Source organism: Peromyscus leucopus, chromosome 8b, assembly GCF_004664715.2.
Source record: "Peromyscus leucopus breed LL Stock chromosome 8b, UCI_PerLeu_2.1, whole genome shotgun sequence".
Taxonomy (NCBI): Eukaryota; Metazoa; Chordata; class Mammalia; order Rodentia; family Cricetidae; genus Peromyscus; species Peromyscus leucopus.
The window spans coordinates 96,058,982-96,084,146 of record NC_051086.1 but is presented as its reverse complement, the minus strand read 5'-3'; the positions used below and the strand labels follow the sequence as shown (position 1 = coordinate 96,084,146).

At 41.6% G+C, this 25,165-nt stretch overlaps 1 protein-coding gene across 3 annotated transcripts in view; it reads left to right on the top strand.

The window, feature by feature from the left end:
* Nucleotides 1–25,165, top strand: part of Skap1 (src kinase associated phosphoprotein 1) — a 301,849-nt gene that overhangs the window by 70,590 nt on the left and 206,094 nt on the right. For all 3 annotated transcript variants that reach the window (XM_028869029.2, XM_037201534.1, XM_037201532.1), the window contains one exon: nucleotides 10,517–10,618. In XM_028869029.2, the coding sequence (XP_028724862.1) occupies nucleotides 10,517–10,618 (102 nt within the window). The remainder of the gene's footprint in view (nucleotides 1–10,516; nucleotides 10,619–25,165) is intronic.

Genomic DNA, 25,165 nt, shown 5'->3' with positions numbered 1-25,165 from the left:
CGTGAGACCTGACCAGTGTTTTACCCTCTTGGAGCATCCGTTTCCTCTTCTCTCCAGCTTCATTATTATCGATGTCACAGTCCTTATGAGTTCTAACCACGTGATAACTCAAAAACAGTGCTTGCCATGTGGTAGCAAGTGGGACTCTAAAGGGGACAACAGGTATTTTTGTATCTCAAAGTAGAGGTGAGCACGAAAATGCATGTGTGGAGCTTTGAGAATAAGTATTTCTTATCTTTCCATAAAACTCCTCTGCTCCAGCTGACCCTTGCCTGGGACCCTCTAAGCCACATGTCTGCATCTCTGAGGTACACATTCACAGGCAGCGCCAACACAGCTCTTCCTGGTAAGCTTACTGGCGGGCTTGTTGCTCACACAGCGTCGGAGACATGTTGGATGAGAACATGCATGCCGCTTCACCTCTCATCCCTGACCACCACATACTTGAAACATGTAGTTGTGACAGCTACAAGAGGCAGAACATGAAAGCGGCGAGGAAACATCATCTTTACATGAAGAGGGCGGCAGTAGGATTACCTTTGAAGTCCCTGAGAAGTGTTTTTGAATTAATGGAGTGCACAGTGATTTTCCTAAGTTCTATTTATGAAAATGCCCTTTGCCTTCCTGCCAAGAGGCTTTAGCACAGCCCCAAGAAGGATTTATACAAAGAAACACAATCCAAATTTATGATGTGTTTGCAAATGTAAGAAAAAGTCTGAATTTACAATATTTGTAATTTATTGTTAAGTGTCTTTCTACCACTCTCCCTGGAATGCTGCTATTTTATAAACATGAGCATTGGTTACAAATGTAGACCATCCCAACCTAATGCTACTTTTTAAAGGGGGCTCAATCAGCGTGTTTCCCAAGGGGATTAATAAGGGAAATGTCCACAGGACTAACGCTCCCACCATTGGCTTTGGCCAACCTTTTTAGTGTCAAGAGTCTTGACAGGAAGTTCTGTGCTTTGGCTTCTTTCAGGCATTTCCACCCTTTCCATACTTGCTGCATTTTTTTTACACATTGATCTATAGGAAGTGGATGTACACATAAAGTTCGGGATTGCTTTTAATACCTTTGCAAATATGTCCCCCTGTTTTTCATCTACTGGCTCCGTTTCTGAGTGGAATCGCACACTTTAAAATCAGTGTACTAAGTGTTTGGTGACTGACTTACTGTCCTTGAGCATCAGGTATACTTCTGTATGTGGACACAACAGAGTGCGTGCCTGGAGCCTCCAGAGGCCAAAAGAAGACATCAGATCCCCGTATGCAACTAGAGTTAAAGACTATAATAAGCAGCCATGTGGGAATTGAACCCAGGTCCTCTGGAAGAGCATCCAGTGCTCTTAACTGCTGAGCCATCTCTCCAGCCCCATCTTTTTTTTTTTTTTTTTTTTTTTTTTTTTTTTTGGTTTTTCGAGACAGGGTTTCTCTGTGTAGCTTTGCGCCTTTCCTGGAACTCACTTGGTAGCCCAGGCTGGCCTCAAACTCACAAAGATCTGCTGCCTCTGCCTCCTGAGTGCTGGGATTAAAGGCGTGTGCCACCACCGCCCGGCTTTTTTTTTTTTTTTTTTTTTTTTTTTTTTTTTTTTTTTTTTTCTTTTTGAAGTCGATATTTTCCAAGATGTTTATTTCCTCCTAAATGTGTATTCTGGAGTAGATAATATTGAGGCACAAAACAACAACAAAATCCAGCTTGGTGCTGGAAAGATGGCTCAGTCATTAAGAGTACAGGGATGCCCTTCCAGAGGACCAGACTTTGGTTCCCAGTGCACCTGCCTGTCAGGAGGCTCACAGCCAGGGTGGCCGCAGAGTCACTAACAGAGGAAAAGGACCTCTACGCTATGGGCAAGGTGATTTGTATGGTGTGTCAAATCAAACTTGCAGTCACTGCTGACTCTACTGAGGTCAAGAGAGGGAAAGCAGTCCTGTGAACCCTCTTTACCTTTATCAGCCAATCTGAATGGAATACACACTTGCTGCTTGAAGAGGTTACTGATCGTAATTCATCTCTAAAGGATGTTTTCCAGACAGATAGAGTGTTCCCACCGCAGTCCCAGGGCAAGAAGACTGAGGCAGGAGAAGAAATGATCTAAGCCAGCCTGGACTGTATAATGGGGTTATGTCTCAATCAATCATCAATCAATCAATCAATCATATCTTCCTAAACTTAAATGTTTTAAATTATGCTTTTATTTGCCCTCTCTCTCCCTCCCTCCTAACCCCTCTCTGTGTGAGTGTGTGTGTGTGTGTGTATATGTGTGTGTGTGTGTGTGTGTGTGTGTGTGTGTGTGTTCATGGAGAGGTCAAAGGACAACTTGTGTGAGTCAGTTCTTCCCTTCCAATGTGTGGATCCCAGGGATCAAATTCACATTATCAAGCTTGGTGGCAAATGTCTTTACCCAGTCCATTAAAAAAGATTTAATTATTATTTTTTTAAACAATTTATCTTTATTTTATGTGCATTGGTGTATGCATGTATGTCTGTGTGAGAGTGGAGAGTGTCAGATCTTAGAGTTACAGACAGTTGTTAGCTGCCATGTGGGTGCTGGGAATTGAACCCAGGTCCTCTGGTAGAGCAGTTGGTGCTCTTAACCACTGAGCCATCACTCCAGCCCCTTAATTATTTTTTTAATGTAGAAGATAAGTGGAGTTTATTATGAAGTAAAGTAGACACATTCATGGAGTGAGAATGGGCAATGGTCAGAGAGACTGTTGTTCAAACCTAGCTTTTTACTTAGGCTTTATATTATCATCATTAGCAGTAGTAATAGAATTCCTCTCATTTTTGAAATTATATTATAATATAATCTTCTTTCCTTCTCCTCCCTCCAAACCCTCCCATCTACCCCTTTGCTCTTTTTCAAATTCATGTCCTCTTTTTTCATTAATTGTTGTTGTATGCATACATGTACATGCATATATATTCCTAAATAGAACCTTCTCAATCTTATCACGTTACTCATACATATGTTTTCAGAGCTGACCATTTGGTACTGCATAACCAACTGCTGTGCTCTTCCCTTGAAGAACACCCTTTCTCCCACTCTCAGCCTCCCTTAGTTGCCTGTGGTTCTTTGTGTGGGCTTGAGGCCTTACATTAGTTTCTAAAGTCTCTAGAATAGATGGGCTCCTATGCGGTGCTTTCCTGTCTAGGTGACTGGCAGCCCATTTGGATTAACTCTTAAGGGAGAGAACAATGGAGTATCATTTTCTTTACCAGAAATCTGTCTGCATAATAACCAAGTGATGCATCTTACCCTTAAGATTTATATGCTTTGCCTGTGTTAATGATGCTGCAATAAAAAGGGGAAAAATGGGGAGACATTCCATATGAAACTTCCGGTTCAAGAGACTGAACATTGAATGGATGATGATGTCAGTGAGAGTCTTGGGTTGTTAAAGACACACATGGATGCTGTGGCATGCGTAGACAGGGATCTCTGTTCGATCTTGGCAGGGGGGGCATGGGAGGCAGGATCTTGTCACTTTTCCGTTACAGCCTTGATGGTTCCTGGAGGTCTGCGGTACTCACAGAGCTAACTCACCTCTTCATGGTACGTCAAACGCTGCTTTACATTTTCAGACCTGCGAATCTTACAATCCACCCTTTACTGTGCATTGGTCTATCTCTATCCCTCGGGCTGTCAGAATACTTTCCATAGATCAAGCAGTAGCCTATTGAAAATAGTGTCTCATTCTTTATTTTTAAAGCGAATGATTTATTATTTATATACGTGTGTATAAGCCTGCATGCATATCTGTGTACCAGGGGCATGCAGGAGCCGCAGAGACTGGAGTTACAGGAAGTTGTAAGCCACCATGTGGGTGCTGGGAACCAGACTCAGTTCCCCTGCAGGAGAGGCAAGCTGCATCTCTCCAGAGATCTCATTCTTCTTTAACAAAAGACTGGAAGTCAAAGGCCTGGTAGCTTCAAGCGCTTTCACTAAGTCATGGAGACTAATAGACCCTAGAATGAACTGGGATTATTAATGGGCGCTAAGACCCTGCTGTAGTTAGTTTAGAAGGAAGAAAAGGGGATGATGGGAAAACACAGTGAGGTGAGCTAACAGTAACAAAATTACTATGTTCGTGTGGATTTCTATGTTTTCAAAGAATTTTCCTACAATGGTGCTTAAAGCATGATGATACCAGAAAGGGAAATGCCAGGTCCGAGCTACACTTAGGTCTGCACCATTTGAACTCATTTTCTGTGATGCAGGGTCAAAACACTCAGAATTCACCATAAAAAAAAATTAACAGATCGATCTGACTAAGCTTGGAGAGTTAAAAGCTGGTGAATGAAACCCTTGCTAAAAATGATATTTCGAAAGTCATCCCAGCAATACTATGACAATAAATTTGAACTGTGAATGAGACCACTTCCTTCCTGGTCATGTGTGGCTTTGTCAGTTCCCAGCTCCACATGGAGTGGAATTGCTATTACCACTAATAACAACAATTTGTATTTTGGTTGATACTGTAAACTCAAGTTGCTGGCTGCCATTCCTTTGACTGTTTTGCCTTTGGATAATGATCACGTGATCATGGTTGATAAAGCATGAGACCTTGGAGCAGGTGGACTAGGGCTTAGCAGTCAGGGTGGGTGGGGTCGGAGCCTGACTCTGCCACTTCTGGTCACTTCTGTGGCTTTGGGTCAGTTGTTACGTTGCTTCATTTCAACACTACAGTGTCTCCATCAGCATCTTTGGGATGGTAACATGTCCTCCGGTTATACTGAGGATTTCCTGAGATAGTAAACGAAGAGCCTTGACCCACAGCCTGTACCCAGGAAGAATCCAGCAAGCTAGTCTACTTAGTATTGTAGCTGACTGTCTCCAGCAAATCAAACCATACCGAAATGAAGTTGGAGAGCTTTACAGTGAGAGAGGAGGGCAGAGAGTGGCGTGGTCCAAAGGAAGCAGAACCACAGACCAATAATTCTAGGTTATGGTTGCCGGGCTGCTGCTGATCAATGCATTTGTCTTGCAGCATATTTATCTGCGTACCATCAGATGCAGCTTCACACATTTTTGAATTCTGTCAAGATCTCATTACTATTGAAAATATTCCAACTCAGCAGGTTCCATTTTGGTCCCAGCGAGGCTAACAGTGGTAGATGGAATGTGTTAGTGTAAAGCTGGCATCGTTGGTGACAGGCTGCAAAAGACAGTTTGCTCTCTGAAGTGTGTGTTGTCACATATGAAATTGTCTCGTTGGAGCTGTGGCTACCAGCCCTCCAGTTGGCTAATGTCTAGCAGTTGTACCTTTATGCAAAACATAAGCAGGGTTAAAGATCTCAGTATTTTCCAGGAGTGATGGGGGAAGAAGCAGAAGAATACCGTGGTGTGTGTGTCTGTCTGTCTCTGTGCCTCTCAGTGTCTGTCTGTGTCTCTGCCTCATCTCCCCCTCCACCCCCCACTTCTTCCTTTCCTTTTTTCCGCGAGCTGGGATGATGCTACACGCTGCAGCTCACCCTACTGGCTAAAATGAGAAACGGCACCACAAAGGACCGTTTTCGTAGAAAGCGGGGGAGGGGCCTGCTGAGGAAGTGCGTCTTAGGCAGCAGGGCTTCCATGGGCCTTTGCCTCTCCAGTTTCCTGCAGCCTGATGTGGTTCATTTGAGACTATTATTAAGCTGTGCTGTCCTTGGGTCCCTGGAGTCACAGGTGTTTTGAGTGACTGTTCTTCGGGGTCCCTTCGCTTCTGTTTCCTATTATTTATACTGCAGCTCCAACAATGCTATTCTTAGCCTGGTCACGGAATTAGAAAGCAGTGTCCTTAAGAGAGAGAGGACTTAGGTTCAGAACTTAAGCTCCAATTGCCTGTCCATTGAAGACCTAGTTGGAGCAACTTTTAAAAAGGATGACAAATGGAAACTTTCTTCACCTGGCCTCTCATTCATTCTGCAGATTTAATGATGTTTGGTACTATTATACTCACTGCCATGACCTTGGAGGTGGGAGGGGGCGGCGGGGGGATATTTACACATTGAGTTATGGGTAGATGGAGGAAGAAGAGCAAGAAGTCAGACTGTATGGAACAGAGAAGAATTTGAGACCTTCACTGTACGTGGATTAATCGTAAGAACTAACCACCCAAGTCCAAATGGATATTTAGAAGCCAGTGAAGCCTCTCAGATGTTCTGTGGGAAACACCATACATTTTCTAATGCACGAGTTTGTGCAAAATGGTGTGTAATTTATAACGCAAGTATTGATAGACCCCTCCCCCTCCCCTGCAGCTGTGGTATCATAGATGTGCTTAGTAATATATTCACATGTGAGCAACATTTCACATATCTGGTCACATCTGTGTCCAACATTTTTCTTTAGATGCAGTGACTTAGGTGAATGGTCATAATCAGGAGTGATAAGCTGCCATTTTGATGATCCTACCGCAGTTCAGCTTTGGGAACTGTATTAGTGCTAAATTGGTCTGTGAAGAGCCGGCCATATTAATGCTGCCAAGCATGAAAACTAACTGGATTTGGATCAGGAAACTTTATTTATAGCATTTTAGTGAGGATTTATTAGTTTAAAGAGGGAGCCACATGCCTCGTGGGTTCTTAAATATTGAATGGAGTAGGAAGTCCTGTGTTCTCTTCTAATGTCAATAGCAGTAACAGAAAAAAACATTACAATTTCACATTAGCTTCTATTTCTGTATATTATCCAAAAAAAAAAAAAAAAAAAGTAACAAAGTCATAGAACAAGACCAGGAAGTTTCTAAGCATACAGCACACACAGTTGCTTCCAGTTGACAATGGATTTTATAACAACACACTCACAATTAACTAGAAGAGAAATAGTCGGTGGTGACATCTACCGACACAAGGAAACAAATGAGTCTTCACATATTGAACAGAAAACGTGCATTTATGTTTCCTATGTTATTTCTTCTTACACTTCATTGCATTAAAAAAAAAATGTCCAACTTGCTTTCTGTCTCTTTTCATCTCTTTGGTAAAATTGTCACCATGCTCTGTCTTTGTCCCTAAATAGTAGACTGTCCAGAATTACAAGGGGAACATCATGGTTCGTTTCTCTCCTTATCTATTTGGAACTGAATTAGTAAATGAAAGTTTTTAGCAGTTTAATTCACTTCTCCATAAAGTTTATGGAGAGGCAACAGCTGCAAAAACCAACTTTTAGTGGCCAAGCTACTGTTTCCGAATTAAGGGGGAAGCTCATTAGCTGGTGGCGAAAACACAGAGACTAAAAACAAAGAACACAGAATCCCTGACAAATAATTGCCTTACACCGGACACTAAGCTCTTTTATCTTTCTGCTCCAACCCCAGAAATTCCCAACTTATCACTCTGAAGTATGAATGAAATTGGGTTTGACTCTCGGAAAAGAATAATAGAGAAATCACCTCGGCGATGGGCCCCTCAGCGCAGTGCGCAGTGCGCAGTGGAGAGCCCGCCATTGAATATACTAAGGAGCATAGAGAGTGCCCAATTCTTATGACACTTAAGATCGAGGAACAAATTACCAGCTAATAGCAGGTGAACTCCTGATAGAGTTCCCCTAGATCTTGTTTAGAAATACAAAGAAAGGGACTGGAGCCAGTGGATGTGATTAATGGAGATATAGTGTGTTAGAATGTATATCTGTAGAGAAATATATTGATTCTGAGTGAGTTGCAGTGGGAAGTGTGTCTCCAGTGGCAGAAGGCCTTGCTTGGGAGAAAGCCGCTCTAAGCAGATGGAGTTCAAAACCCTAATTGTTCAGTTGCTGAGTGGAAATGTCTGTCACTGTAGCTTGTGATCATTTATGTCTGATCCCACTGGACTCTAGTTGTGGCCACTTGGAACAGGGACTGTGAGAGCTGCGGATGAATCCAGAGAACATGTGTGGCTTGCTTTAAGGAAAAAAACTATACCTTTTAAAGTCAGCTGACCCAGAATGACCATGGAAATTGTCAGTTCTTCTATAAAACTTTCCACCCATGCATCTCAACTAGTTGTAATCATTTTAACGACACAGGAGCATCTATTTACGTAGTGTGATAGGCTAGATTCAATGTGAGCCCAGGGGAGGTGGGCCACTGGATAGGACCGTAAAAAACACTTATGACATCTTCACCATTGGGAACTAATTGCACTTAAGTGTAAGGCATGTTTTTCCACCACAGCCATCTGTAGAGCCGACCTAGACTCCATTGGAAGCGTTGCATTATAATCCTTCCTTGCTGCTTGTGGAGAAGGGGGGGGGCACAGGGGCACCGAGCACAGTGGAGTTGAAATTCACCTTGTGCAACTCTTCAGACGCCACCGGAATCCCGTGGAAGGGACTTTACTTCTGAGGTGACTAAATCCAGTCGACTCTAGGCAGGTGTTTGGGGTGAAATTTTTAGACAAGGGAGCTGTGAATGCAACCTGCATGCTGGACTAGATCTTGGAACAGAAATAAAGGCATTAGTGGAAAATTCTATGAAGTATAAATTAAGCCTGAATGCGCCGGGATTAATTCGTTGGTTTGGCAGATCGAGTTCACTCATGGAAGAAGCCGACATTGGGGAAAGCTGGATGAAGGCTGTCTACAAGCGCTGTGCCAACTTCACAGCACACGTGAAACTTATTTCAAGGATGGGCAGTGGTGTCCCAGAATTTGGGAAGCAGAGGCAGGAGGATCTCTATGAGTTCGAGGCCAACCTGGTCTACACAAGCAAGTTCCAGGACAGCCAGGACTATATAGAGAGATTGTCTCAAAAACAAGAACAAAAAACAAAAAAACAGTTTATTTTAAAATTAAATTTTTTTTTTAAAAATACAAAAACAAAAATTCCCTCTGATCACCACATATATTTTTTAGATGTTAGACTCGAGAGGAGTGGGTTCTCCCTCTCGGTAGTACTTCCACCAGGTATATGAAGCAAGCAGAAAGCTAAATCTAGAATGATGGTTGACCAGCGAAGTTCAGCATGTCCCAGAAGTGTTCAGTTTTGCTTGGAACACATAGTACTTTCTTTTTTCTGATTTGCCTCCAAAATGAACATTCCTTTTATCTTTGCAGCTCACGCTCGGGTTTCGAGCCCGGCAATTCCTCTGCGTCCTCATTGATAATGTCATTTCAGAGGCTCTGCCATGGCGTAAAATTTGAGTGTTTTAACCCTCTGTCCAGTGTCTGAGACTTTTATTGGATAGCAAACACACAGGGACGCTTTTATGCTCAAAGCATGTTTCTTCTGGCTTTAGCTGCTCACTGTTGCATCAGGTAAAAGAATTTTTTTCTACAATAAACGCTACAGTTTATTTTAAAGTCCTGTGCCTGCAAGTGTTCCGGCAGTCTTGGGCATCTACCTACCACCGGGCATTTGAAGACAAGTCTGGTTTGTGGAAAGAGAAGACCACAGCCATTGCCTGGTCCCCGTCCCCCCCCCCCCTTTATCATTTTATATCCTCCCTATCCTTGTAGTTTAATTTTAGGAAATAAACTTTAAAGTGAGGCAATACAGATTCTATGCAGGTTGTTCGGTTTCACTGCTCCCTGGTTGAAATTCTGGGCCAAAAACACTACAGTGTTTACTGAGATTAGCACTGGTGATTTCCTTTGGAAATTAGTATCTGAGATAATATTAAATTCAGTTGAAAAATCCCGTTTTCATGTTTGTGAAATGAACCAAGCAGCTGTCGGTGTGCTTTTTATCAGCAGTCTGTACCTCTGTTTGGGGGATTTTTAAGGAAAGCAATTTACAATGCTTTCATTTTCTTCCGGTTTCTGAGTGAGCTAACATCTTCCGCCTGAACCTTTTAAAGCATCGTAATAGCATTGGCCACTTCTACAAAATACAATTCAACATAGGCCGAAAACACCCAAAAGGGATTAGCAATGTTTTAATTGCATAATTCAGTATTGTATATACATTACCTTTTATCAACGTCATTTGCAGAACAAATATTACCTTCCTCCGGCTTTTAGAATTCCTGAGAGGTTGGTTGCGGGCTGTAAACTAGAATTACAAGAGAGAACTTTATTAAGGTTGCAAAACAAGTAGTGATTTAAATAGGCATAGAATCCAGCAGTCTGGGTTCTCTCTGTTTACTGCTCTTATTTTTCAGGGAGAGAGAGAGAATATTGACCTTGCTACATTATATTATGTGGAGAAGATTAGCCTTTGTGTCTTTCTTTCTGTTTCATTTAGAAACGGAAGGAGAAAGAGGCCTTTGGGGCAAAGGTTGTAATTCATGGAGATGTAGAATATATGAAAACAAATTTATACAGCTACGTTTTCATTTTAAATGTGACAGAGAAATTGCTCTTTTGTGGCGAAAGGTCTTCCACTCCATGCTACCAGTTGCTTAGTGCTAGAGAGAGGTGGTAGAGGGGAAATTTGTGCACACAGGTAAGTTGGTTCTTGAAGTTATTTCTCTGGTTCTCATGTGCTAAGGGGTTCGGATATGCACATCAGGTAAGAGATGCATCCATTTTACAAGTGCCAGAAGACACCTGTAAATACGCGCATCAAAATGTCCACGGGATGACCTGATTTTCTTTCTCAACCCCCAGGAGGAGACCTTGGCCAGGACAGCTCTGATGACAATCTGAGTGGGACTCACGGCCCAGCCCTCCCAGCAGATGCATCCTTTTGGTCCGATTATCAGGATGAGGGTGAGTCACCTCTCTGGGCCTTGTTATGGTTCCCCTGGCCCTCTTCGCCTGCTGTTACTTTGCATCCAGCCATGGTTTTCCGTGTTGGTGATCACTGGTTTGCAAAGAGCAACTACTTGGTTTGTTTCAGTGCTGGTCCTCTTGGGTAACCCAACCTCCCAAACTGAATGTATTTAGGGCAACGCTAACTCCATGTTGGAGCAGGAAGACACCATTATTGATCTCTTTCTAAGAACAGTAGCTCACAAGCTGTGAGGGCATTTTAAGATTACAGGGCCCACCGAGGTTTTCCATCCTTCTGGTCTCTTGGCTTCACTGAGGTGCATAAGAGTTGGAATTTGCACTCACAGACAATTGGGTTATTAATTTATTGAGAGATATTTGAGACCTTTGAGCCTATTATACCAAATTATTTCACCCGTGCTCACACACCTCTGCTTCAAGGAAAAGGCACGTGAACTCAGTGCACATTTCCCTGAAGCGTCCATTTTATTTGAATTTTTGTAAATAGGAGGAGCTAAAGAATTTCACTGTTAAGACATTTTAAAAATATGTAATGGTAGGTAACACGCAATGCAAAAATATCCATGAATTTTTAGATCTATTAGTGTAGAGATTGCGGCCTGGTGGCTGCCAGCTTCCGGTGCAGGCTTAGATTTCCCAAGGGTGGGAGTTTGCTGTGTTCTCCTGGCATCTGGCCACAGGAGCAGAAGGTTGGATCATCTCGATGTGCACCGTGTCCTTATCAAACCCTCTCATGCCTTTCCAGTGGGAGGAAAGGGTGAAGATGTTCCTGAACCAAATAGTAAATTGGATGCTTATTATTCTTAGGGGCTGGGAAGAAAGTTGGTGAATTATTCCGTTTCTCTATGAATCTGGTCTTCTGTTTCTTTTTCCTCTAAATTTCAGGAATGTACAGTCCCTATTTTCCTCTCTCTTTACCTATTCATCATTTGCTCTTTCATGTAGCCTTTTTGATGAGTCTTATTTTTCTCTTTCATTGAATTGATGACTTCCGCCTCAGAGTGACAGATCGAATTGCCTAGGAATATTTTTATCTTGCTTGGGCTTCATATGCTAGCTTCGTATGCTAGCAAAGGGGGTGATACCCGTGTGTTCAAAGTTGGTAAGATCCACACTGGAGCAGGGATTGTACTAAAAACTCTGTTTGGGCTGAACGCTTAATAATTACCTTGGTAGCTGATTAATAATTGCAGAAAATTAACAGTGCAAAACATGAAGAAACTAACACTTCATTTGGTTTTGATTAATCTAATGCTTGACAGAATCAGAACAATGGTGCCTCATTAATTCATAGGTCACTTATTTGGTATTTCCAGCTTTCCAAAATACAGCTGAGAACTCAATAAGTAAGCCAGAGAGACCTCAAAGGAGAAATCAGTGCCAATGACTTCTGAGCTAACACTTAGGTTTCTTATTCTTGGGAGTGGCCCTGAGGCCCTCACTGGGGAAAACCCTTATCCTTACAAATTTGTATTACAGTGTTTTGGTTTCTCGGGCCTCCATAAAGCTTTGTGTTAGAAGGGGAACCTTGAGCTGAGTATGGTAGCACACACGTGTTGGGAGGATGAGGCAGGAGAATCTTGAGTTCTAGGCCAGCCTGGGCTATAGCAAGATTCTGTTTCAGAAAAACAAAAAATGAGGAGGAAGAGGTTGGAGAAGGAAGAGGAGAAGGAGGGAAAAGATATGAGGAGAAAGGAGAAGGGGAGGAAGAGTAAGAGGGGAGGAGGAAGAGGAGGAGGAAGAGACTTGAAAAGGCATTGACTAGAATGGACATTAAGGTAAGAATCAGAAGCTAACTTGAACTATGAAAAATAGAACCCAGAGGTTGATGGGGCAGCTCAGTGGTAGACGACTTACCTAACATATATGCAAGGCCCTGGTTTTGATCCTTAAGACAGCAAAACAAACATACAAAAGAGAACTCCAAAAAATAAATATAATAATAGACAAAAATACATAAGATCTTTAAGTAAAATTAGTACAGAAATTTATAAAACAAAACCACAGCAATCTGGGACTTACTTGTATCCTAGAGAGAGGGATCACTCATATTCTCTCCCTGGATAAATCAAAATGCTTAAAGCTGACATTTACTGAGCATTTCCTGTGTGTCTTGAATTTACATTCTAAGCATCTTGGACATACTATTTAACCCTCACAGAAGCCCCGAGCGTGCGTACGTGTTAGCATTACCCTCATTTTACAGGCTTACCCGATCACACCGCTGCTGTGTGTTAGGGCCATGGTTTGAACCTGTGCGCGTTGGTTCTAGACACTCTTTTACTAACCCACCCTACTGTTGTTACTCCTGCCCTATCGAAGACACCCCCAAGGGTGGATCTACTCCCAGATACTTGGCTCAGATTATATAAGCAGTACACTTAACACTTAAAATGCTTTCTTTGGGAACTGGGGGCCATGGCTCCCTTGGGAAAGTACGTGGTGCATAAGCCTGCAGACCTGAGTGGAGACATCCAGCACCTACATCAGGGTGCAGTCTACCTGTGATCCCTGTGGTTGGGGGTAGAGCCAGGAAGATCCCCGGGGCTTTCTGACATCTGGTCTTGCCAAATCAGTGTGACCTCCGGGTTCACCGAGGGACCCCGGCTCAAAAAATAAGGCAAAGGATCGACTGAGAAAAGAGCTCACTGTCAACCTCTGGCCTTCACATGCATGTGCATGCAGCTGATACATGCAAGTGGTTGCCTGTGTGCACATGTGTATACACACAAACACATACACACTACATAGACACAAATATTTTTGTTAAAGAAGTTGGATTTCACAGGTGTGTTAGTGGATCTTGGAGCATAGTTCATGGCGGAGCCCTTGCTTAGGTAGCATGGGTGAGACCATGGCTGGATTCCCAGCACTGGAAACAAATCGTGTTGAAGGAAGTATACTAATACGTGGAAAATTCTGTTCCATAAACACTTTCAAAACGAGAGCCTGGAGAGATGGCTCAGCAGTTAAGAGTACTTGCTGCTCATCCTGAGAACCCAAGTTTGGTTCTCAGCATCCATGTCGAGTGATGAACAACCACCTGCAATTCCAGCTCCAGGGGATGTGATGCTCACCTCTGCCTCCCCAGGGATCCCCACACACATGGTATACACTCACACACATAGACAGTGCTACAAATAAAATTCAATATTAAAAAGGGAGTTTCGCAAAAGGGCAGTTAATTATATTAGCAGTATTAAATTCTTACTTCCAAGGTTTTTTGTCTTCCTTGTCTGTACATGAAAGGTAGAGAATCCCCACAGGACTCAGTTGATGGTAGAGATGGGGATAGATGGGTGAACGTGTGTTAGAGACTTGAGTATAGCATGACACCATGTTTGAGTGTCTGCAAAGCCTTGAATCAAGAACAGAACAAGCGCTCTGATGTGTAGCAGGTGAGACAGATGCTGCCCTCTCCTGAGACTTAAAGATGTATAAGTTTCCTGTGAAATTAGAGAGAGGGCTATAGGAAGGTTAGAACTTGGGGTAAACTCTGATGCTCTAATTGGGTTGAGCGTTATAGGGGCCACTAATACTTTGTGCCACCTATTTAACAATACTTACTTAGAGACTCTAAGGCACCATGTGAAGGTCAGCAAGATGAGCAGTGCAAAGACAGAAGGTTCCTTTCCTCACGCCGCCGTCGCCCTGGGAGACGCCCACACTCTTGCTAAAACAAAGCAGCAGGCGAGCAGGTGCCAAGCCAGTGACTCCGTTTGCTGGCAGGATCACCACAGCGATGCTTTGGGGAGGAAATAGGTTTAACCTGCTCTGTGGTGATGGTTATTTTAAGCTTTTGGGTTTTATCTGTATTAGAAACCATCAAAATGTTTTAGCCCTGTTTTCTTCCACCTCTCCCAAGTCAGAAGAGCATTCTTAACTTCGAATCATTAAAGGACACACAGTCTGCCCACTGCTTTGCTGATAAGAGGCAATAACTGTGGTGCATGTCGTGTTTGGATCATGCCTTTGTGGAAACTACAAAGAGACCCAGAAGAGCATGGAATTCTGGCCAGGTGTACAGGGGAGGGAGGGAGGGAGAGAGAGAGAGAGAGAGAGAGAGAGAGAGAGAGAGAGAGAGAGAGAGAGAGAGAGAGAGAGGAGAGAGAGACTGAGACTAAGAGAGAGACTGAGAGATGGGCTGGGGAGATGAAGAGAAAATACCATGGTTATAGACTAACCCATGCATAGAGTTGAGAGTATATTGCTACCTGATTACAATTCTGTTTTCCTCTGCAGTCCCTGGCAGGCTATATCCTGTGGAGAGATGCTCACAGAACATAGCTCTGCCCCTGGGAATGAAGACTTGCTAACACAGGCTGATGTTTAGATTTCTGAACTGAAAGCGTAGTTTCTTCTATCAGGAAGGGAAGAAGACATTGAATGCAGCACCTGAACAAAAAGAGAAATTAGGAAATACCGAATACAGTAACTGAACAAAAAACCATCACCCGCGAGCACCAGTATCTAATTATTTTAGTGTCTAAAATCTATAGTGGATTCAAATGCGTCTATAAAACCTCCCTCATTAGGAGAAGGAAGAAGTCCTGTCTACACAGCCTTTCAAAGATGGATTAGGCAAAGTGCTTGTGCTATCAACAGGGTACAGTGACTCCTTCTGGAAGAAAGAAACAAATGAATTGTTTTAAAAGAAATAAGAAATCTGCAATAGTGTGTTGTTTACTATATATAATTGTATTCTAATTAAACAAAGATGTTAGACACATATATCTGTGAAGAAGTGAGAATGTGTTTGCAGCTAATTTTACCCAGGACTGTTGGAAGGTCAGAGAAAGTTCTTGCTGAGTGAGAAACAAGTTGGGAATGCAGAGATCTGCAACGCTCTTGGAGAAGAACAATGGATAACCACAAAAACTTAATGATAAAGTTACTACATAGTTGATTTATAGCAAGTCGCAAATTTGGTCAAGGAGCAGTAGCGGGCATTTTCAACTCCACGCTGTTTTTTGAAAAGCACATTTGAAAGTATAAAGACTGTTCTAGAATTGGATTTTAGTGGAGTGGCTTTCAGCGTTTCTCAGTTTTAAATGTCTCTGTTTTCATCTAAGTTCTGAATGTAAGTCACTCTGGGATTTATGACTGCACACAGCAGTCTTAGGAACAGAGGGCACTTGCCAAGCACGTGTGAAGCTCTGGATTCCAGAAATAAAAAAGATTATACACAACCATAGACCTGCTTTCCGTTAGTTATTGTGGGCTTTAATTTTATTGTTATTATTATTATTATTTCCCAGTGCTGGGAATTAAACCTCAGGCCCACAGATTCTAGGCAAGTATTTCACCACTGAGTTAGTTTTCTAGGACTTTTTATTTTTCAATCATGGAAAAAAGATATCAGAACTGAATGTATTTCAAACTATTTTGGTATTGTGAAATGAAAACAAAGATTTAGAGCTGTATATGGTGGCAAACATCTGTAATCTCAGTGCCTGGGAAATAGAGACGGGAGGCCCAGAAGTTAACCGCATAAGGGGTTTGAGGCCAGCCTGGACTCAATATGAGACCCTGTTTCAAAACAAAACAAAACCAAAAGATTATGACCTTTGTCTACCCACCATGTGGATGTGTTGCTGCAAAGAAGGAAAATAAAGTTTTAATGTATTAACTAAATTTTGAGGGGTGAAATACAAGTTTGTGCTACAGTTGGCTGTGCCCAAGTTAGAGTCATGGAGTCTGGGCCGGATAGTCATGTTGGAAGATGTGATAAGGGGCCGTCTTCTGGGTCAGCTCATTTAGTTCTCAAACCAGCTCAGAGGGGGATGAACTGTCACCCCCATTGTCCAGGTAAAGAAGTGTGGTTTAGAGAAGGCAAGTGATTTGGCTATGGATGGCCACACCAAGTCCATGTGGGGAACCAAAGTCCCACTCGATCCCGTAGCTACCTGTTCTTTGGGCTTTTCAACTCATTTTCCTTATTGCTTTGTCCCATTAATATAGTGTTAACTTATAAATAGAGTATCCAGAGCTGAATTTTGCCCTGTAACTACAGCTTTACAAGTATCCCACAGAAATCAACATGTACTGCCCTCATTATAACTCACAGTTCCATTCTGTGTGCTATAATTTCCATTAGGAAATTATCACTTAAACCTATATGTTATTTAGAAGTATCTATGGTGCTTTTGTTATGATTTTTTAAAATATAATAAAGTAATAAAAATATTTTTTACTATATGGAGGCAGGGCTGGTATGTGCATGTGAGTGCAGGTGCCTGTGGAGGCCAGAAGAGGGCGTCAGATTCCCCTGGAGCCAGAGTCACTGGCAGTTGTGAGCCACCAGACAAGGATGCTGGCTGGACTGAACTGAACTCAGGTCCTCAGTGAGTTCAGTGTGAGCTCTTAACCACTGAACCATCTCTCCAGCCCCTTTGCTTCTGATTTTTATTTAACTTGTTTTGTTGTGGGTTCTAGGATTTTTTTTTAAATCCTACTATCTCACAATTAAATTCTAATTTTATTACATTATAGTCTAAGATCACAGGCTACATTGTTTCGATTCTTCACGTGTCAGTGAGACTTTCCTTGTAGCCTGGTAGTTATTATTTTGTGTTTCCATGCTGTATGTTCTCTTCTGTAAGTACTGGTTGAATATACTCTTCCTGTTTTTATGTGCATAAAGGGTATTCTTTGGCTCTTTTGTGGCCTAACTTTTCTATCTGCAGAGACGGATATGCTAAGATCTCCAATTAGAGCTGTCGATCTATTCCTTTTTCTATTTTGTTCTACAGTTTTGAAATTATAGTTCTAGAAAGAACTCTAATCATCAGAATCGGAACGGGCTGAGGCCTGGCTTCCGAGCATCTACTTTCTCTTCTCCATGCAGTCTCTTCCACTGGCTGAGCCAATGTTGCCATCCCTCCCCCAGCAGACTTTGTACTCGGTGACCATGAAAAATGTCTTCCCACCAGCCAGTTTCACATCTCTGTCGTGGCGAAATAGTAAAGACCAGCTTTAGTGTGGGAATGATACAAACTCATTGAGTAAATAAACAGCATTCCATAAGGTTTACTGAGGTATGTGAATTAATGGAGCAGGGATTAGAGGCAAATGACCCCATTGATCAGGATAATTCTTAGGTGAGATCTGTCCATAGCTTGGGAGGAAAATGTGTGCAGAGATACTTTACCTGAAATGGGAGAAACTTATCGTAGATTCTGTCATCAGCTCCCCAGTGCCAATAATACTCGATACCTCAGGATGAATAGCACCTGAGTAGATGGGAAGTAAGAACAGGCTGGAGAGAGTGAACTACTCCCTTTCCCTTGATGGAGTTAGCGCTCTCTCTCTCTCTCTCTCTCTCTCTCTCTCTCTCTCTCTCTCTCTCTCTCTCCCCCCTTGTGTGTGTGGTGTGTATGTGTGTGTGTGTGTGTGTAAATCACATGAACTGTGTGAACATATTTAGAGTTTTGTACTTTTTTATTCTATACTATGAAGCTAGTTGAAAATGACTCAAAATAGGCTCCCCTGATGTGTCTGTAAGTAAATCCACATGCATACATCCATACATTCAAATAAACAGTTATCACGTTTTCATTTTATTCTCCAGACAATTGCATTCATCTTTGTTGTTAGCTAGAAGATGTCTTTTTCTTGAATAAAGGCACATGGCTCCTATCAACACAAATAGAAGCGATGTGCGTGTGTTTTGGGGCTCTCACTGGAGAGGAACATAAACCTCATTTATCTGATTATGATCTGGGGACCCAAGAACACATTCTCTAGTAAAGCACCCTGTCTCATGACCATGGTGGATTTCTGAACAAGTTTGTGTTGGCTTCAGGTGAGTCCTTCTGATTTTAGATCGCTGAGAGGAATTAAGGCCTCTGTGTTGAGTTAGCCGTGATAAGGGTAAGTAAGCTGTCACTCACGATCATAGTGGCCCTCTTCATGAAGACAAATGTCTTATTAGATCTAAGGCATCATGTCGTTTCTGTAGTCTGGTATAAATCACAGACGAAGATGACAAACGGGGTTTCAGAGTTGACAGTAATTTATATAACTTGAACAAATGATTACCACGGATTATACATGTTTCGTGAAGAATTAAAAAACAATAACAATTATCTGTCTATGAACAACCCATTTTTCATCCTCTATCCCAGCGTATCCAGCTGCGGGTGCCTGTTTAAACTCTAACCTTCCTCAGGGCCGGCAAACACCCTCATCCTGCGGGTTCTGGGTCGTCTTCCATTGCTTTTACCGGAAAACAAAAACCTAACAGAAACTTGCAAATGTAATCTAAGTTTCTACATGAGATCATGGCTTTTTAGACCCTGAAGGTGCTTGGCAATCACCTAACGGAGTGTAGTTTTATCAAAGAGGAAACCTGATTTTAAAGAAGGCCCACTTCCACAGCTAGCACGTGCTAGAGGCAATGCTGGACCACATTCATGTCTGTGGGGTTGGCCTGTCTATGTCCATTCTCTCCTCACCCGTGGGCATTCCCAGCTTGTTCTTTAGGGTGATTCTTGCAGGCCTGACCCTGGCTCTCAAGCTAAACCTTTTAAGATTTAGTGAAGTTCTTCAGACACACACATCTTTCATTTACATGTTCATAACCTTTTCCCATAATGACTCAGGACGGTGTATTTTATAAACATTCTCAAAAGCTTCCATAAATGCTAACAGAACTGTGGATAAAATACAGTGAATCCATGAATTGATTTGACATTGGACTAATTAGTTATCTTTTGGGGCCTTTTGTCCACTTTATAGATTTTAAAATACCACCAATGAAGGGTTTGTTATTGATATTTCTTGTCAAACACCCTTATTCAGATATGGGCTTAGCACACAGGATCCAGAAGGGAAGAAAGCTGTAAGTCCTTTCTGTAGGGAGCCAGTCACCTTGCTGAAAGGAGGGACTTGAAATTTCCCCGGTGCATGCCATATAGCCAGGTGCTGGTGGTGAGGGGCAGAGGCCACAGCAAGGGCCAGTTGGTTGGTCCTGCAATATTTTGGAAGAAAGTGAAAGGAATACTTGACTTCTGGCCAAAGTGGCTTTGGAAGTCTTTTCCAGAAAGGTCAAACATTTATTGAACTTCCCTTCCAATTAGTAGGAAATCAGTGACAGCCTTTAAGTGCAGATGGCTGATTTTCAAGTGTGACTTGGCAGATAAGATTCTTTACATAATGCCTGGAGTATTTTTTTTCTCTCCAAATCCTAAACTCATCAACAAGTAATGAGTTTAGTCGTGATCACGTCCTCATACAGTAAACAGCTATTGAGGATGCCACTGGTCATTCCAGGTGGTGCAAACGTGTAGGGTTTCCGTTGCTACTGCATTGTGTGTGCGTGGTTGTTCAGACACCAGTGAGAAGTGGGGAAAGATTATGTCTCCGCATGCTGTTGATTGGAAAACCGCGTACACCATGCGAATTACCTTGTTCTTAGATTCTATGAATGCAGCACAGTTCAACGTAGCCTCTGATTTGCAGAGACAGTTTCGGCACTCCAGGGTTTGTTACTGTGCTCATGGCAACCGTGTTTAAAACCCGAAAGCCCTCATATTATGTTAATGACTAGACTGCCTTCCTCAAATTCCAAAAATGTTGACCATTTTCACTTCAAAGTCTACCATTCACATAAGTTTAGAAAATCATCACCTAAGGTCAAATATATGCATACATACATATGTGTGTGTGAACACACACACACACACACACACACACACACACACACACACACACACATTTAACTCTTCATTCTTTGGCGATCTTTGCTTTCCTGTTAGCCATAAATTCTCTTGACCTAATGTTCAAGTAAATACAAAAATTCTTTGGGCTGGGCATAGAGCTCAGGGGTGGAGCTTTTGTCTAGAATGTGCAAAACCCTGAGTTTGATCTCTAGCAGAGAGAGAGAGAGAGAGAGAGAGAGAGAGAGAGAGAGAGAGAGAGAGAGAGATTGACTCACCAGTGTTGAAGCTCTGGTCTGACCAGAATATCACGGTGGACTTGGCAAAGATTGTTGGATTCACACTCTGTGCCCTTCCTGACTTCAATAATGGCCTTTTAAAAAGAAAAATGTTGTGCCCTAAGGGCTTTGAGCCCAGACACACCAACAAGAAACAAAGATTACATAGAATAGAATCTCTGGTTTGTAAAAGATTGGGAATTTTAGGGGGAAATGTTCATTAATGGGACCATGGGACATTTCCACTTAGAGGAGTCTTTATACAATTTGCTGAAATGTTTTTTTGTTTTTTTTTTTTTTAGTAAATGGTTAGCCTGTAACTTACATGGCATAGCATCTTTTCATAGAATGCCCTGAAATGTAGGCCCATTCTTATAATTATGTCATTTCGCAATGAAGCCTTGGATTTTATTTTATTAGCACAGGACTATCTGCTGCCATGATCTCTCCCGTCTGCCGATGACCGTTGTCATCCCTGAAGACATTTGCGAATGCCCAAGCGCTCAGGGTGAAAAGTGTCTGAGTTACCTAATCTAGCCCATCTAATGAATTCACATCATTCTTACTAATATCTCATTTAATTAATTATCAAATATAGCCATTATGGTTTGGATCCTTCCTTTGCAGGACATCTTTCCCGCCCAACTATTATTGGTAATTTATCCTTCATGTCTAACCTAAACTTTTCCTTCCTTGGTTTCAGGCCATTGCTCTTATCTATACCATCTTCTGAGACTGAGTAATTCCCCTAATTCATTTCTAGTGTTACCTTTAGAAGGTCTTAAAGACGGCAAACGTTTATCCCTAGAGTCTTCTCTTTTCCAAACTGCATAAATTTCAGTTCTAGTAGTCCTTACCCGCCTCTGCCCTGCCATACCCTCCAGTCACTAGGCATTTATCACATGCCGTGATATTTTCCATTCCAAGGGGATCACCTCACCAAGAGAGCTGCCTTTTGGAAGGGGGGGGGCAAAGAATAAAATCTTACATTAAGCGCTAGAAGAAGCCTGAACGTTGGTTTGATGTTGGCGCTGGTGATCATCTGGAGAGCACACTCGTGCAGCGTGTGCTGTGGCATATGCTGCGATATATGTATCTTTTAATGCCTTAATGTATTATGGCCTGTTGTAATTGAATGTCTATAAAGTAGCAGTTAAAGGGTTTTATAGACCTTGGAAGCGATCAGAATTCTCTAGCGCCCTCTTGTGGTAAAATGCAATAACGCTCTGCGCATTCCTGGATTTGTTCCGCCCCGTTTTAGGGCAGGGAATGACTGTGATTTATAAGTTTTCAACACTGAATATGAGGACTGGTTAAAAGAATTTAAAAATTTGCATACACACATGTGAATATTCATGCTGAAAATATTTCTCTTTTAAAATATTTCTTTTCTTGTGAATGCTTTAAAACTCAGAGTACTTACTTAGAGCATTCATTTCAGCGCGTTCTATTACGTAAGTTAGGGGGGAGACATACAAAACCAACTGTAATCATGAGAGTTTTATATTCCTCAGTGATACATAAGGGAAGGCTTGGACATGATTTTTAAATCCACTTTACAGGTATTTTTCCATGTCAGTTTTAAAGGGAGCGGTTATCATAGTCCTAACATGTATTTAATATCTACTTTCTATCACATATCAAATTTATCGTTTTTAGGTTATAACTGTCATATGATTTCCTCAGTAGACACATTTTGGATGTTTATAAAGTCCTAGTAAATGGCAGGCAGTTCAAGGGCAGATGTGTATTTCTATGGGCAGCATGAAATTATATTTGTTTCAGAAGACACCAGCAAGAGTAGGCTGTAGCTTAGACCAGTGAATCTCTAGACAAAATCCAGTGACAAGTCACTAGATTAAAAGTAGACACCGATCTGAGGCTTGTTTGATTTTGTGACACTTTTTAAGTCCTTTCTGGGGACGCTCAGAAACTTGAGAAGTGGTGAGCACAAGTTCCCTCAATGCTCAGGTCACTTTCTAATGGGAAGATGGGAAATTCTAGAAGGAAATTGGAGGACACACTTTGCTGTAACATCAAGTATCAGCCCACGTTCCAGGAAAGAACATTAGCTGTAGATACCACAAGGAGCTGACAGAGAAGAATGGCTTAGGCAGAGCAGGCTGGAAGGAGTTGGTCACAGGTAAAAATGAGTGAGAACATTGTGACTAATTTTTCTTTTTGCTCCCACCAAGAGATGATAATTAGTTTTTCAAAGATACAGAAATCAATTTACTCTTATTAAATAGTTCACTTCTCCTTTAGAATATGTAAATAAAAATCTGATTTTGATGACTTGGGTTTTCGTTTTGTTTCTTGGACTGATATTTCTAGGAGTGCTGGAAAATAAAACTGAACAAACCTAGAAAAAGTCACTGGTAGCAAAGCACTTATGGTTATTCATATAATAATCTCATTTTTCACACTTTGAAAAACAGTTAAGTTGATACTACATCTTTGAGGTTTCTCAATGATCAGGTCAGTTGACCCTTTTTACCACGGACTCTATGATCTGTGCTAAGTTTCTTAGGTTCCTCCTGGGCCTGATTTCTTTTTCGTGTGAAACAGTTAAATTGTTTTATAAGAACTTGAAGATTCCTACCTGAGCAGGGAGGCAGACAGTAGCCTTGTTTACACCTGTGGCATTTGCTACTGTGTCCATTTTGGTCGGTTTGGCCATCAAAAATGGTCACTGCACTCACATACACATTCCCTGGCTTCTGGTTTTAAGTTGCATATAAATATTTCCACAATGCTCCCTAAAATGTAGTGAATCCTTTCTTCTGGAAAAAGAGTCATTCTAGAATACTTATTGTTTTAAGAAAAATTTATTAATCACCTTAAGGTCTTATAGTCTTTCTTTTAGCATTAAAATCAGGGAGAATAAAATACCAGTTTCTTGGAGCATCATAATAAAGACCAGTATAATACAGAAATTCTTGGCGAAAGTTTGCCTCACCCAGCTGTGAGGAGGTGTTGGAGTCTGCTGAGGTGTACTGGCCGACACTGCCTGAGTTCTCGCTGGGCATCTTATTCGGAATAACTATTGCATGCTCTAAGGTAGTGTAGAATCAGAGAGTTAGGCAGCCTGTGTGCCTCTCTGCTTTCTCTGCTGTCCATACAAATGCCTTCGGCGACAGACCCAGAGATCTTCCTGAACGTTCCCAAGGAAGGCTAGGAAAACGCACGAAACTTCTTATGTAGAATCAGCTGTGCTTTGCCTCTTCAAAAATAATGAATTTATTTAGATTTGATGATATTCTGTTTTAAGTGCTTTCCCCCTTAATTTGGATCCATTAAAATTCTCTTACTTATTTGGAAATGAGATACATTGAAGGACAATGAACAGGGAAATGTCCCTGTTTATGACATTTGTATTTGTTTCTTAAATAAAAACTCAAATGGTAGTGTGATTTCTTAACTGCAGATATATTGATTCGTTCAGATATATTTTATTAAACATTAAGAGACATGCATCTAGCTTCTTCTGAGACATTTTCAGGTGTAAAGGGCTACCTCTGTCTAACTGCCTGACTTGTCTAATTTTGGGAGAGAAAGGTGTAAGCAAGGCTAATGATGCTGCCTCTAGATACCAGAGAATTTGTGACAGGTAGCAGAAAAGTCAACGTTAACTTTAGTTCAGTTAGGACTTAGCTGCTCCACTAAACATTTGGAAAATCCAAATGGCTGCAAACTTGTGAAGACACATCACTTACAAACTCTTAGGGGATTACATTTTTATATCTCCTGCTAACTGAGCTTTCCCATTTTTTTTTTTTAACTGCTTCTTGTGCTCTAAATTTCTTTCTTAAATTCTTACATTTTCCTTCTGATTTTTGCTTTTAAGAAGTTAGATCATAGAAACAACTGGAATTGTAGCAGCAGTGATTGGGTCATTTCTGGCCCTCAGGGATGGAATTGTGGCCATTCTGCAGTTCAGTCCTGATTGCTCCGGTGGGAGATCCTGCATGTTGACATGATGATAATTGCACCCAGAGTCACTGTGTCACTGCAGAGACCCTGGGCTCACACCACACAAGCAACAAGCCAGATAAGAAGTTTCACAACTTTAAGTTTACTTTTCGTATATAGAATAGGCAAGAAATTGACTTCTGTTTCACTTAGAATGGTCTTCAGCCTCATGCCCAAGCTATCGCTCATAATAATTCTAATATATTATGTTTTTCAGTTTAAGTGATATAGGAGCATGCCAGATATGATTTTCAATATATGACAAAAGTATAAAATTAAGAAAAGATTCTGTGAAAATTTTGCACACTCTGCTAAATGAATTATTGAAATTCCAATAAAGATTTTTTTAACCTAAAAAGCAGCCTGGGTTTTATTTTTCCCTCAATCCCTTCAGTTCTCATAAACGTCTGCATGAAAGCTGTATCTGTAGAGTTAGAAAAGGATATATCCTGTAATATTTACCCCATCAGGAAGATTTTTAAAATGTGGTGCCTTGATGTGAGATATTGACTGAGGCAGGCTGGCAGTTTTACTGGCCCAGCAGATGCAGCCAGTTCGCAGTAAATCCATGCAGCAAAAAATGCCTGAGAAATTTTTGATTAAGAAACTTTTAC